This window comes from Heteronotia binoei, chromosome 2 (genome assembly GCF_032191835.1).
Source record: "Heteronotia binoei isolate CCM8104 ecotype False Entrance Well chromosome 2, APGP_CSIRO_Hbin_v1, whole genome shotgun sequence".
In the NCBI taxonomy this organism is placed as follows: domain Eukaryota; kingdom Metazoa; phylum Chordata; class Lepidosauria; order Squamata; family Gekkonidae; genus Heteronotia; species Heteronotia binoei.
Window position 1 is genome coordinate 107,960,487 of NC_083224.1, and position 14,561 is coordinate 107,975,047.

A 14,561-nucleotide genomic window follows, 5' to 3' on the forward strand; every position below is an offset into this window, starting at 1 on the left:
TCTGAGTAGACTGAGTAGACAAGTCTGACTTTGATGGACCAAGGGTATGATTAAGTACAAAGCAGCTTCATATATTAATTTCTAGTCCACACAAACAAATTTCTAATGTAGTGAATGTGAAAATTAGAGTTGTTCACATTCACTACATTAGAAATTTTTTTGTGTGGACTAGACATGAACATATGAAGCTGCTTACTGCAATATAATGGCAATCAAACAAACAGTAGTTGAAGCCTTCATTTACAACAAAAAAACACCCCCCCCAAAAGAGCTTACAGAAGATTTTTTTAAAAGATGCCACTGGATCCTAGAATTCACACAAGAAAAATGTACCTCCCTTTTCCTCCTCTCAACAATCCCTTGCAAAGCTTGCTCCTCCAGCTTGCAATAATACACTATTAAATATTTAAATCAAAAGGTCAAACTATTCGAGGAAAACATCAAATGGAGAAAAGTCAGAGAGATTTTAAAGCCATTAAGCTATTTGCAAAGATTCCACAGTGAGCGGGTGGGGGAGAGAAAGCAATATTGTGATAATAAAATTCCAAGTAATTCAGTGCAGTAGACCTTGCCTACCACAATGTCATCTTCATATTCATCACACCATTCAGTTTTATAGGAAATTTAATTGTTTTTTTGCTATTGGGAGGCAACAGAAGACTGCTTCCCAGGATTCACAGATTTCACCATTTACCGTGATCCCATGAACAAACCCTCCACTAATAGTGAAGGTGTACTTAACTGCAAATCATAAATATAATAAAAGTGGCTCAATCGTCAATTTTTATTGGAAGTTGTGGCTACCACGGGAGTGGCCATGCACTCTGTCACCACTCCCCCCTATCTTTGGGTAGCCTTATTGTGACCCGCCTACTGCTGGCCCTGTCAGACCAGAACCCTAGCCACTGACCTTTGAGCGAGACAGTTCTCTGCTGAGAGGTTCTCCTGGAGCCCTACTGATTACTACTGCCTTTCCTCAGTCCATCTCCCCCCAAACAATGCTGCCACTGTTTTGCTGCCTCCAACTAACACAGTCCACCAAAGTTGCACTTGCCCAGTACACACACCCCGCCTCTACTGTTCAAGAGGTGAGGTATATATTCTTTTTATAAATATGCCAAAAACTCCTCCTTATGGGGCAATATTCCACCTCTTCATTTACAGCACACTGTGAACATATGAACATATGAAGCTGCCTTATACTGAATCAGACCCTTGGTCCATCAAAGTCAGTATTGTCTTCTCAGACGGGCAGCGGCTCTCCAGGTTCTCAAGCTGAGGTTTTTCACACCTATTTGCCTGGACCCTTTTTTGGAGATGCCAGGGATTGAATCTGGGACCTTCTGCTTCCCAGAATGGTGGTTGAATGCCAGACAATGGAAAGCTTTACTGCTATGATATAATGCTGTGTTCAAACTGCAGTGAGTTCTTGACATAACTGACTCTATTTTCTAACATTTGCTACTAACCCCAAATAGAAGCCTTGCATATCAAAGTAGAAATGAAACTGTTACTAACCCTGCTGTGAGTTCCTGTCCTTGGTACTAACAAAGGCAACAATCCTTTGAAGATAAAATGCCTTAGGGGCAGCTAGGAGCTGTTCCTGTGAGAAAGGGAACCACAATAGATAAGAGAGAGCAAACGTGTGAAATGTATCGCTATAGTGTGGGAATGTAGTTTTGTTTGGAAAAGCCTTTGATGTATTCCTAGTTAAAATATCTATGCTCCAAGGGAAGGGCATCAGTTCCAATGTATCCATGCTCAGAACCTTTGGATTATCAAATAAAGTCTTAACATTGTAACCAATGGAAGCCTGCTTACTTTGAAGTTCCACTGTCTGACAGAATCCAGTGTGAACTAATATCATGTGGCAGACATACTTGCTTAAGTAATAGTGAACATTGTTTAATAACTATATACACTGAAGCAAACTCTGACAGAAAACAGTTAAACATCTTCAACTGTGAAAGAAAAGGAATGTTCCATCACAATGGGGCGGGGGGGGGAGTTCAGCAACAGTAGAAACAGACTCTATATTGACTCTGTATTAGGGATGTGCAATTGGTTCAGTCGAACTGAATAAATCCCCAAATACCCCCTGATTCGGAAGTATTCGGCGCCGAATACTTCCGAATCCAATTTTAAACCATTATACGGTAGCCATATACGGCTCCCCTGAATACCTCTGAATCAGTATTTGGAAGTATTCAGAAGTCAATGGAAAAGGCAGGAAAGGTGGTTTTACAGCCTCAGAGAAGCTGCTTGCCTTCTTTCCCGCCTTTGGAAGCCTTTTCCCGCCTCTCCCATAGCCTCCCTGGAATCAGGGAAGGAGGGGGAGGGAAAGAGGAGTCCCAGCAGCCAATTCAAAGAATGTATTTGCAAAATGCATTGCATTTGCTAGTCCTAGCCATCAGCAACATTGTTGTTCCTTTGTTTACTTGGGTATCCAAGTAAACACTGTTCTCTGGCCAATCACAGAGCAGTGGTATTTTTTGAAACTCCTCTGTGTAGGGCCAGAGAACCTTTTTAAGGAGTCTGCCTGGCTGGACTTCATTGCTGCTGTTGGACTGCTGTGACTGAGAGAGAGAGACTGTGCGCTGTGCTGCCCCTTGGCTTCAGCTGCTGCTGCTGTTCTCTGCCTCAGCCTTGCCTGGCCTGCCTGGAGAAGACATCTAAAAGGCAAACTTGAGGTTCTTGTTTTTAGTTTAGTTAGGGAAAAAATAAAAGGACTTTTTAAAACTCAGAGTCCCTTTACTGATCCAGATTTAGGTGGGTGGTTTATTTGGGTACATTATCCTTTCAATTTTTCTGATTTGGGTGGCTTGGGTTTCTTGGGGTTAGGGTGAAGGGGTTTTTTTTGGGGGGGGGGGGTTGATTAAGTTGTTGTATTGTTAAAAGTCAAGTTTTTTAGTGTTTTAAAAGGATCATCTTTTTGATTTGTTGCTGCTATGTTGGGTTGGTGGTGTTCCTTTTTTCTTCTGTTTCGGGGGGGGGGGGTGTCTGTTTGACCTAATTTTTATTGTTAAAAGTTCAGGTTTTTATAGTTTGATCTGTTGGATTTCTCAGTTGCATTTGGTTGGATTTGTTGCTATTGGTGTTGTTTCCTGTCCTGTTGTCCTTTTTCCCTTGTTCTGGTTATTGAGGGGTGGGTGGGTTGGTTTGACCTGAGGTTTTTTTTGTTAAAAGTGAAGTTTTAAAGAGGTTTCTTATGTGGGTTTGTTGGTGTTGGTGTGTTGCTTCCTGTCCTGTTGTCCCTTTTCCCTTGTTGTGGTTCTTGAGGAGGGGGGGGGCTTGGTTTAGCCTACGTTTCTTCGTTAAAAGTTAAGGTTTTTACAGTTAGGTTTTGGGGTTTTTAAATTCACTGTTTGGTGTGAGGGAGTTGGTGCGTGGGTGGGCTGTGTGGGTTGGGTCACTTTCTTGTTTTTATAGCGTCATTTTTTGAGTCTGAGGGTGTTTTCGGTTTGGCTAGGGCCAGTAAATAGGCTGTTTCACTAACAAGGGTGTTTTTAGGGACTGTTTTTCAAATTAGAAAAAAAACCTTAATCCAGTTTAGGGCTTCAGTTTTTATCAAACTCAACTAGCCAGATAGGGGCAATTTAAAAAGACTACAGGTCAAGTTTCTTCAAAAAGGCAGCATGACTGACTAGGCCACATCAGGCTCCCTTTTAAAGAGACTAGGATTGCAGTGCATCTTGCTTTCAGCCATTGAAAGCTGGTGCATCCTTAAATTTCCATAGGGTAAACCACAGCTTGTCTCTAGTCATAGTGGACTCCTGATTTCTAGTTTGCAAGGAAATCTAGTTTGTCCCAGGATCTAGTTAGGAGGATATAACTAGGATTGCCTTCATCTCAAGGTAGCCTTTTAAAAACTGTATCCAGGTAGAGGCAGGATGACCTAGTCTCCTAAACTTTACCAGACTACTACTACCCCCAACCTAAAAAAGGACAGGTTAGGGACAAAAAAATACACACACAAGTTTTGGTGGGAGGGTTTTTAAAAAGAAGTCAGGCCACCTGTTGGTTCAGGGTACAGTGTAGTGAGTTAGGTTTGTAAAAAACCCATTCTCAGTTCAGGTTGTGTGAGACTGACCAAGAGTGACAGGCAGCAGAAGAGGGGCCCTGGGGTCAAGGCCAGGGAGAAGACTAGAGGGGTGGAGGGGAGGGGGAGGACCACGGTTTTCCCCTCACCTGTGCGTAGGGCCACTCCACAGCCGACTTCCAGCACTCTGACCTCTGGCCAGAGTGTGATGAAAAAGGCCCACCTTGGGCCCTTCATCGAGGCTGTTGCTGGGTTGCCCAAAGCAGAGGTGCCATTAGGTGCTGGCAGTGAGCAGGGGTCTGCTGCTGCTTGGGCAGTCTCTCCTCCAGCTGATGTTGCTTGACCTCAGCAGCCGGAGGAGGGGCAGCAAGAGCAGTCCTCCTTGGAGCTGAGCTTTGGGGACAATTTTCTGTCCAAAAACAATCACCCCAAGGAGGATGCAGAGTGTCATGCAGGAGCTGGAGGAGAAGCTGGTTGAGGAGGACCAGCCCCCTTCTTCAGTTCCTTCGGGCACCACTACTCTGTATCACCTTTCCACCTGCAAATAGTCTTCACTCTTTCTATTCAAATTAGGCTACAGTGGGCTGCTTGCTTTAAGAGGTATGAAGCCATTTGAAGGCTCCCTTTCGCTCCCCTCCCCACTTGCAAGTGGGAGGGGGTGAAAGGCAGGCTTCTAATGGCTGCCTACCTTCCTGCCTGCTTGCCTGTCTTCCTGTCATTTCTGTCTCCCTGTTTTCCTTCCTTCCCTTTATTTTATTCCTTTCTCACAAATGTTAACATACCTCTCACCATTTCTCTCATTCTTTCTCTGTCTTTGTCTTTTTCTTTCATTCTATCTTCCTTCTCCTTTTTATTTCTCTCACAGGCCTTTTTATGGGCAAGAGCTCACAGGAATGGAGTTCCAGAACCTCTAAATTTTATTGCAATCTTTCTTTCGTAACCCCCGCCCCCAAATACTTGCTTCTGGGCTCCATTGTTCAAACCCCTTGTGAGAATGCTGCTGAACTGTAATATTTGATAAACTTTTTAATATTTTCCCCCACAAAAAATGAGAAAATAACTAAAACATACAAAACAGACAGATGGAAATCTTTATCATGCCACTGTGGCCACATAGGAGGAAGTAATTTTAAAATTATGATGGGAGTAAGGTTACAATTATCATTCAAGAAGCATGTTAAAGTAGATGCTGAGCTGATATAATTTAGTACACCTTCTGGTGATGTCAGGGTGAGTGGCATATGCAAAGAGTCATGCAAATGAGTTGTGCTAATGAGCTCTGACACCTCTTCTTCTATAAAATGACCCCTGCTCTCACTCCTTCCTCCCCTCATTTTTCTACCTTCCGTCTGTTCTTTCTCTCATTCTTTCTTTGTATTTCTGTCTTTGTGTCTTTTTATTTCATTCTGGCTGCTATCACAGGAACTAAATAATGCACTTTCATTTAGGGTTGCCAGGTCCAATTCAAGACATATCTGGACCCCCTGGTCACAATTGGACCCCCTGTTCAAATCTTTTTGAAACTTGGACAGTTTTTTGAGGAGAGGCACCAGATGCTATGCTGCAAATTTGGTGCCTCTACCTCAAAAAAAGAAAAAACTCCCCTAGAGCCCCAGATACCCACAGATTAATTCTCCATTATACCCTATGGAAATTCGTCTCCATAGGGAACAATGGAGTACTCAGCAGACATTTCCCTCCCCCCACACTTTCTGATGATCCTGAAGCAGGGGGAGGGCCTCCAAACTGGGGGGTCCCCTGTCCCCACCTGGGGATTGGCAACCCTACTTTCAGTCCACTTCCAATGCACTTTCCAACTGGATTTTACTGTGTGAACTGGCAAAATCCAGATGGAAAGTGCTTTGAAACTGGATTGAAACTGCATTATTTAATGTGTGTGATTGCAGCTTCTGTCTACCTTCCTTTCTTCCATTTATCTTTGGCTGTTTCTACACTTGGCAGAAAATCCTGTCTTTGTGTGTATTTAATTGTCTACATTGCATATCACTGTCACTTCTGTCTTGCTTTGCATTTTCTTAAGTCTTCTGCATTCATTTTATTAATGGGCAATGAAAACGCTTTCATCCTGAGTTTCCCTGCAGTTCTCAAGAGTATTTTTGAACAAGAATTTTCCTGAACATGTGGATCTTAGTTTGTAATTGTAGAACTTTCCATCTGAGTTTTAAAACTCCTCCCCAAAGCTCACAAGGGAGGCCCAATTTGGAGGAGAATACACCCTACCCAGCTGCTCTTGCCTTTAAGGTGAAAGCAGCCAGGTGGGGCATCAGTGTGGCTTCTCTGAGCATGACTCAGAGGAAAATGCTTTCACAATGCGCTCTCAGTGCCTCCCAGAGTGCACTGTGCATGCCTGGCTTGGTTGGAGACTGCCCACCCCTTCTTCCACACAGCTGCACCTGCTCTTCCCGTGGGTGAGGGTGAAGCGGCAGGGCAGGCGGGGGGCACAGGACAGGTGACCTGGAGCACCCGAGGCCCTAGCAGCGGGCCTGCCAGGGTCCCAGGCAGGCAAAAGAGGTGATGACAGACAGTCTCCAAGTGGCAGAGAGGCGCCCTGCCACCCCCTTCAACTTTCTGAGTCCCAGGCAGGTGAAAGAGACGGCACATGACAGCAATGTGTGCACCACTGCATGGGGGGGAGGAATCCTTGCCTGGGGCTTCTTTCTTTTCAAATATAGAAGTAAAACTGCAAAAGGTGAGGAGCATATTTTGAAATGTAGAATCATGTTGAATGATGTGAGTTTGTAGCAGGTGGATTCAGTGCTCGGTAGATCTGGAGCAAAGCTGAATGGCTTTTCTCTCACTCTTTTCTCCCCATCTTTCCCCTACCATTCATTCTCTGTCTCTCTCTTTCTTTCATTCTAATTGTCACCTTCCTGCCTGCCACCTACACATTCATCACCCCCCTCCTGAATACTTTTTCTAGGGCCCATTGTATTTCTTCCTACAATGGGCTTTACTGCTAGTACTCCACAATAAAATATGCTTGTTAAAGGAAGACGGATGTAATGGGCAAGATCCAAATGCATGTGATGTTAGTTCTGTGAGCCCAGTGGAGTTTTACTTTAATATTTCTTAAACAACAGCCATGCTTCTAGGTAAATTGTTGAGGGAAATTATGTTTATGATATGACAAGGATGGGGGGGGGCAGCTATTCACAGAAGACTACTCAAATATTCCATCAGCCTAGAATAAACCCTTTGCATGAGCCTGTAGCTGTTTGAATTCCTGATGATATGCAGAGTTGAAATTTCAATGTGATATTTTGAACATAACCCGGTTTTACAATTTGCAGATATAGAACAGATAATATCAGATATAATGAGCATTATTTCAACATAACAGACATGTCTGCCTAGAAGAGGGGAAGTGAGAAAAAAAAATCATCTCAGTTTAAGAATCCTCATCAACAGCTTGGATCCACTAGAGCATTTCTATGGGTGGAAGGGCTTCCACCTACAGAACAAGTGTCTTGCTTCCCCCATCCTGCTACAACCCAAAATGCCCCTCTAAATTCAACTCCTGGGATGGAGACTATGGATAGTATCAGTGCTTTTTTTGTAGAAGAAGCCCAGCAGGATCTCATTTGCATATTAGGCCACACCGCCTGGCCTGGGAGCACGTGGCTGCCATGTGGCAGGTCAGGTCAGCCAGAGCCCTGGTCAGCCCAGGAGGAACTCTGCTCCTGTGGGCTCCTGCAGAAAAAAAAGCCCTGGATAGTATCAATGAACTTCAAGCCACAAAATTTGCCCTCATTCCATTTAGCTTTTGTAGGAAATGCAGGACATTTTCCTATTCTGCTATCAAAACCAACCTATTTTATGTAAAGAAAACCTATATACACAGTGTAGCAAAGGTTTGTCATATCTTTGACAGTAGCAAAGCACATATACATGTGGCTCCCTCACTAATGATGATGTGTGTGTGTGAAGTGTCATCAAGACACAGCCAAGTTACAGCAACCCCAGCAAGTGGCTTTCAAGGCAAGTGAGAAGCAGATGTGGTTTGCCATTGCCTTTCTTTGCAGTCATCCTTCGTGGTCTCTCTTCCAAGTACTGACCCTGCTTAGCTTCCAAGGTCTGAGAAGATCAGGTTATATTGTGCTGTCTTCCCTCCCACCAAATATGATAAATGCTATTGTATTATCAGTTGACACCATCCACGAGGAAGTATTAGTGTGGGTAAATGTGCTTACTGCTTACCACACTGCATCCCAGAAACTCCCTGCAGAAGTAGTTCATGTTCCTCTTCTGTAAATTATCCAGGTAGTGCTGAAGCCGAGTGTACGTATACGGGTAGCAATAAGCAAACTGGTACACATCCTCCTCCCGATCAAAGCAAAAAGCAAATGACATAACATAATTCTTCCTGTGATCAGGACAGCGGTAGTAATACACATTTTTAGGTGGCAACCTTTGCCTAAAAGAAAAAAACAAAGACCACAATCAAAATCCATGAATTAAATTACACTTTAATCAGTGAACTCAACATAATTATATTTCAGGGCAAATGGTATAGAGTCACTCACATGGAGCTTTTTCACACTGACCTTACTCGGGAGCGACGTCCCTCTTCACCGCACAGCGTCTGCGCGGATTTCACACTAATTGCTCCGCAGAACCCGGAAGAGCCGCAAAGTCCCACAGCTTTTGCATCACAAATGTAAACTGGTTTTTGGCAGTTTACATTTGCGACGCAAAAGCCACGGGAGTTTGCGGCTCTTCCGGGTTCTGCGGAGCAATTAGTGCGAAATCTGCGCAGACGCTGTGCGGTGAAGAGGGATGTCGCTCCCGAGTAAGGTCAGTGCGAAAACGCCAATGGTATTAAGAAGGGGGGGGGGGGGAGAAGCCCAGCCATATCCAAACTATTTTGGTGTTAACTGTGATTAAACATGCTAACAATGGTACAAGATTTCTGGGAGACCCGTGTCAAAAGACTGGTCATTTTGGAAACAGAAACTGATTCTGCTAAATCACAGGAAGGAAGAATTTACCAATGTATGTATTACAGACATAGGGTGCTTTCCCACAATGACTGTTTGCAAGTGTATTTTGCTATTCTTACACAGTAAAAAATCCAGTTGCAAAGTGTGTTATTTAGTGTGTCTGTGAACACACCCATAGTTCTCTCATTCAAATCAGACTTTGGAGGCTGTAGCAATGGATAGTTTCCCTACTGTGGTTTCATATTATCATTTTCTAATTCCCACTGTCATCTCTGTATTCATCTGATCTTGTGTCATTTTTCAAAAACAAGCCATTTTTTTCTTTCCCATCAAAAGGAGGAACATGATAAAAGTTTTGTAGAATTTTCAAAGCACTCACAACCAGTGTTCCCTCTAAACTGAGTTAGTGGGAGCTGGTTCACACAATTTTTCTTAGCTCAGAAAAAATGGCCCCAGAGCAAGCTAATCTATGCAGTAACTCACAACTTTAATGCCTGTAGCTCACAAAGTAGAATTTTTGCTCACAAGATTCCACAGCTTAGAGCGAGTATTGCTCACAACGCATTTACAGAGCTATTTCTCTTCCCCTGTACCCACATACTGTATATCCCAGCCTTGTCTCACTAACATAATCTTGGTTATTATGGCTGATAATGCTAAGCAAAAGAGGACAATGTGACTACAAAAACAAGTCTTTGGATAATTGCAGGGGGGGGGAGGGGATAAAGCCTAGATGAGATACAACAGCATGAGTTTTGTAACATACAACCACATTTATGATGAAATGTTTTCTACGTGCACTGGCATATGTGTATGTTAAGTGCCATCAAGTCAGTTCCATTTTATGGCAATCCTATGAATTAATGACCTCCAAATATCCTATCATTAATAGCTTTGTTCAAGTCTTGCAAACTGATAGTCATGGCTTCTTCGATAAAGCCAATCCATCTCATTCTGGCTCTTCCTTTATTCCTACTGCCTTTAATTTTTCCTGGCATTATTATATTTTCCAATTAGCCTTTTCTTCTTGCTACATGACTAAAATATGATACCCTCAGTAGTATTTAGGGAGAGTTTGTGCTTGATTTGATGTAGAATCCACTTATTTGTCTTTTGGGCTGCCTACAATGTTCATAAAACTCTCCTTCAACAGCACGTTGAAAATGAATCCACTTTCTACCTTTCGTTATTGCCCACTTTCACACATATACACAATAATGGGGTATATCATAGCATGAATTGTCTTGATCTTGGTCGCCAGTGACACATCCCTCCACTTAAGAATCTTGTCTAGCTCCTTCATAGCAGCCCTTCCCAGTCTCAGTCTCCTTTTGATTTCTTGGTTGCAGTCTCCCTTTTGGTTGATGATGGAGCCAAGGAATAGAAAATCTTGAACAATTTCAATATCTTTGTCGTCAGTCTTAAAATTTGTATAGTCCCTAGTACTCAGTCCTTTTACTTTCTTGATGTTCAGCTGTAATCCTACTTTGGCACTTCCTGCTTTAACCTTCATCAGAAATCATTTCAAGTGTTCTCTATTTTCTGCCAGTAATATGGCGTTGTCTTCGTAACTCAAATAGTTACTATTCTTTCCACCAATTTTCATTCCTTTATCTAAATCTAATCTAGTTTTCCTTATGTTTTTCATTGATGTATACACACACCTTAAGGACTGAAAAACAAGTTCCACAAAATTAATGTATGCTTTGTGTAAAAGGAAAATAAGAATTTCTCTTCTCTGTCAAGATTTCGTTTGTAAAAGTGACTTTGATTTCAAGGATATTATGGCTGATAATAGACGGGCAGTTTGGGTGACTCAGAAGCCGACATGAAAAACCCTTCCAAATGTGCATATCTGCCGCCGTCCCCATCCCATACTCACCCCACCCTCCAGCATCCTCAGAGTGGCTCAAAAAGCTACCACTTTCAAAGTGGTAGCAGATTTCTGCACACCAGTCATCTCTTTGGTGTCTGGATGCAGAAGCTTTAAGTGAGGCACCTTGGAAGGGTAACCTGCCAAGCTGCCCCAAGCTGTTTCCGGCCTTTTTTGTTACAAAAATATATTGGTTTCAAGTGCATAGGTGATTGAGCACACATTTTCCCTTGGTTTTTTCTTTCTTGCTGAACAGTCTCTGTATCTATTTTCTTCTTCTTATATATATATTTAAGCTGGCCCAGCCCAAGGAATGGGAAGAAGAGACAAAACCACCTGCTTATATTCTACTATTAATGATACACATGAGGCTTTTGAAAGTTCAAAATAAAATATTTTTATTTAACTTGGAGGGGTAAAGTTCAAGTGGAGTCATGGATAGAATGTATGAGGAGAATCAATAATAAAAACTGAGTTAACTTTGTAATCACACTAAATCCATATAATATATTGCCAACAAGTGAGACTGATTCTGCATTAACCTTTGTCACAATCTCGTTTTTGGCTCTTGAGTTTTTGTGGGGCAGGGAGCAAGGAGGGAAAATGCAATCCTGCTCCAGAGATGCCAGTGCAGAATCCACGAAAAAGAGCCACCATGAGGAGCCCCGTACAGAAGGGAGGCTAGAATTAAATGCAGAATCGGTCTAAGTGTTTTTGTTTTCAACAAGTTCTTTGAAAACCATGAGGGGAGAGACTTCCTTTTTGGTTTCTGCTTTAACTTGCAAGCATAGGTTTCTGAGTTTCACTGACACTTCACATTTAGAAGACAGGGACATACAACAAAGTTACCCAAATCCTTCTCTCTAAACAGACCTGGGATCACACCTCTTTAAGTGTTATCTCCCTTTTCACTGGAAAGGGATTTCTTCTCTTGACTAAAAGCTCTGTCCTTTTTTGGCTTGAATGGGGATCTTCCATGATCCTATCACTTCTCTTGCCTCCTTCCCAATCATAGAATCATAGAGTTGGAATGGACTTCTAGGGTCATCTAGTCCAACCCCCTGCACAATGCAGAAAACTCACAAACACTTCCCCCTAAATTCACGGGATCTTCATTGCTGTCAGATGGCCATCTAGCCTCTGTTTAAAGACCTCCAAGGAAGGAGAACCCACCACCTCCTGAGAAAACCTGTTCCACTGAGGAATCGCTCTAACAGTCAGGAAGTTCTTCCTAATATTGAGCCAGAAACTCTTTTGATTTAATTTCAACCCACTGGTTCTGGTCCTACCTTCCGGGACCACAGAAAACAATTCCACACCATCCTCTATATGACAGCCCTTCAAGTACTTGAAGATGGTGACCATATCACCTCTCAGCCGCCCCCTCTCCAGGCTAAACATCCCCAGCTCCTTCAACATTTCCTCATAAGACTTAGTCTCCAGACCCCTCACCATCTTCGTCACCCTCCTCTGGACCCGTTCCAGCTTGTCTATATCCTTATCAAAAGCCTAACTGAAATCAAGATAAACGATGTCTACAGCATTCCCCTGATCCAGCAAGGTAGTCACTTTCTCAAAAAAAGAGATCAGGTTAGTTTGATATGACTTGTTCTTGAGAAACCCATGCTGGCTCTTAATAATCACATCCATTCTTTCTAAATGTTCCAGGACCAACTGTTTGATGATTTGTTCTAAAATTTTCCAGGTATAGACGTCAAGCTGATGGATTGGTAGTTACCCGGATCATCTTTTTTTCCCCTTCTTGAAGATGGGGATAACATTCGCCTGCCTCCAATCTTCTGGCACCTCTCCTGTTCTCCAAGAATTCTCAAAAATAATAGCCAGAGGCTCAGAAATTATATCTGCAAGCTCTTTTAGAACCCTTGGATGCGGTTCATCTGGCCCTGAGGACTTAGTTTCATTTAAGAAACTAGGAGTTTATGTACTATCCCTATGCTCATCCTAGATTGGAACTCCATACTCTCCTTATATGTTCTGTTTTTGCCATGTTGAGCAGTTCCACCCTTTCTTCATTACCCGTTACAATTTCACTTTCCTGCCCTCGCAATGGACCTACCATGTGTTTGCTCTTTTTCTTACTCTGAACATAAGAAAAGAACCCTTTTTTGTTGTTTTTAGCATCTTTGGCCAGCCTAAGCTCATACTGAACTTTAGCTTTCCTAACTTTTTCTCTACAAGCACTGGTGATTTGTTTATATTCATCCTTGGTTATAAGACCCTCCTTCCAATTCCTAAAGGAGTCTTTTTTATTTCTCAAGTCTTTAGAGAGCTGTTTATGGAGCCAACTCTGGACCCATTCCAGCTTGTCCAGACCTCAGTAAATGCTAAACTGTCTCTTCTTCAACTGTCAGTTCCCAACCGTCGCTCTTCACAGAATTCTGTTTGAACAGTCTGTCACTCAGAGGCTCTCAGACTCTGTAAAGCATTAACCCTTGTCACAGTAACACACCCTAAAAACCTCATAAAAGGGACATTCCAACAACTGAGGTTATCAGCTCCAGGCTGCAAATTATCTGGAGATTTTGGGGGTGAAGCCTGAGGAGGATGGAGTTTGGGAAGGGTGTTCAATGGGATGTAATGCCATTTAGTTCACCTTCCAAAGCAGCCATTTTCTACTAGTGAACTGATCACTGGAGGTTCTAATAGCAGGAGATCTCCCATCACCACATGGAGGTTGTGCAACAAATACAGCCAAAGGTATCATAACCCCAAATTACTAACTAAACACTAAATCATTCAAAAAATGTGTGGTGTTTTATGTATAAGTAGTCCAGTATGTCAAACTTGTTCTGAAGTCTATTTGAATCATCATAAACAATTTCTGGACACATTTAGACCCTTTATGGGGGCTGTGTTCTATAGAAATTGCATGGAATACAGAACTACATGGCACTTTATCGTTTGGCATATTGGACTACTTATATGTAAAACATCATATGCTTTTTGAATTATTTTACACTGTTGTGGATGTTATTTATGAACTAAACTGTGGTATTCAATTTTGGAATAAGACTCAGTGAATGATTTAGTGTGTTGTTAGTAATTTGAGGTTACAATACCTTTGGGTATGTTTGTTGCAGAATCTTACATAGCATTCTCCCCCTGTTGCTTTTCCACCACCTGGAAGTTGGCAACTCTACCAATAACATATGTGCTGGAGAATCAGTCGAACCAGAGGAACATAAACAGGTGCTTTCTGAATAAGGTTACTTAATATATCTATCTTTCATAATTACATAAGGGTTCTTTTAAAACATAAATCTTCCTTTTATTCTCTTCTCTTTATTAGTTCTTTAAAAATTTTATGTATATTAACAATCTATTATGTTTTAAAAATTGTTATTTTTAAAAAGGACAATTATAATGTATGTTCAGTTTCAATACAGAGAAAATGGGTGGAAGATGTGCTGAGGAAATAATTAAATGAAAACCACACTAGGGAGACAATCCAATGCTATAGCTTCCCAAATTTAATCTAAATAAGAGAACCTGAGTCTGTGTTGTATCTTTTGCACTTTCACTAACATTCAATGCAATTAGCTAGCAGTCTTGAGAGAGTGAATAAAAGATTCATTCCCTAGGCTGTCTGGCTGTAGATGAGGGCTTTCCATCTACCTTTATCTATCTGGACAGACTCCATAGAATGTTTTGTAATCAAATACAAATC

General features: G+C 42.1%; 1 protein-coding gene across 1 annotated transcript in view; it reads right to left on the reverse strand.

The window, feature by feature from the left end:
- Positions 1–14,561, reverse strand: part of AGBL4 (AGBL carboxypeptidase 4) — an 801,122-nt gene that overhangs the window by 214,785 nt on the left and 571,776 nt on the right. Inside the window, exon 5 of the mRNA XM_060233017.1 lies at positions 8,258–8,474. Coding sequence (XP_060089000.1) covers positions 8,258–8,474 — 217 coding nt within the window. The remainder of the gene's footprint in view (positions 1–8,257; positions 8,475–14,561) is intronic.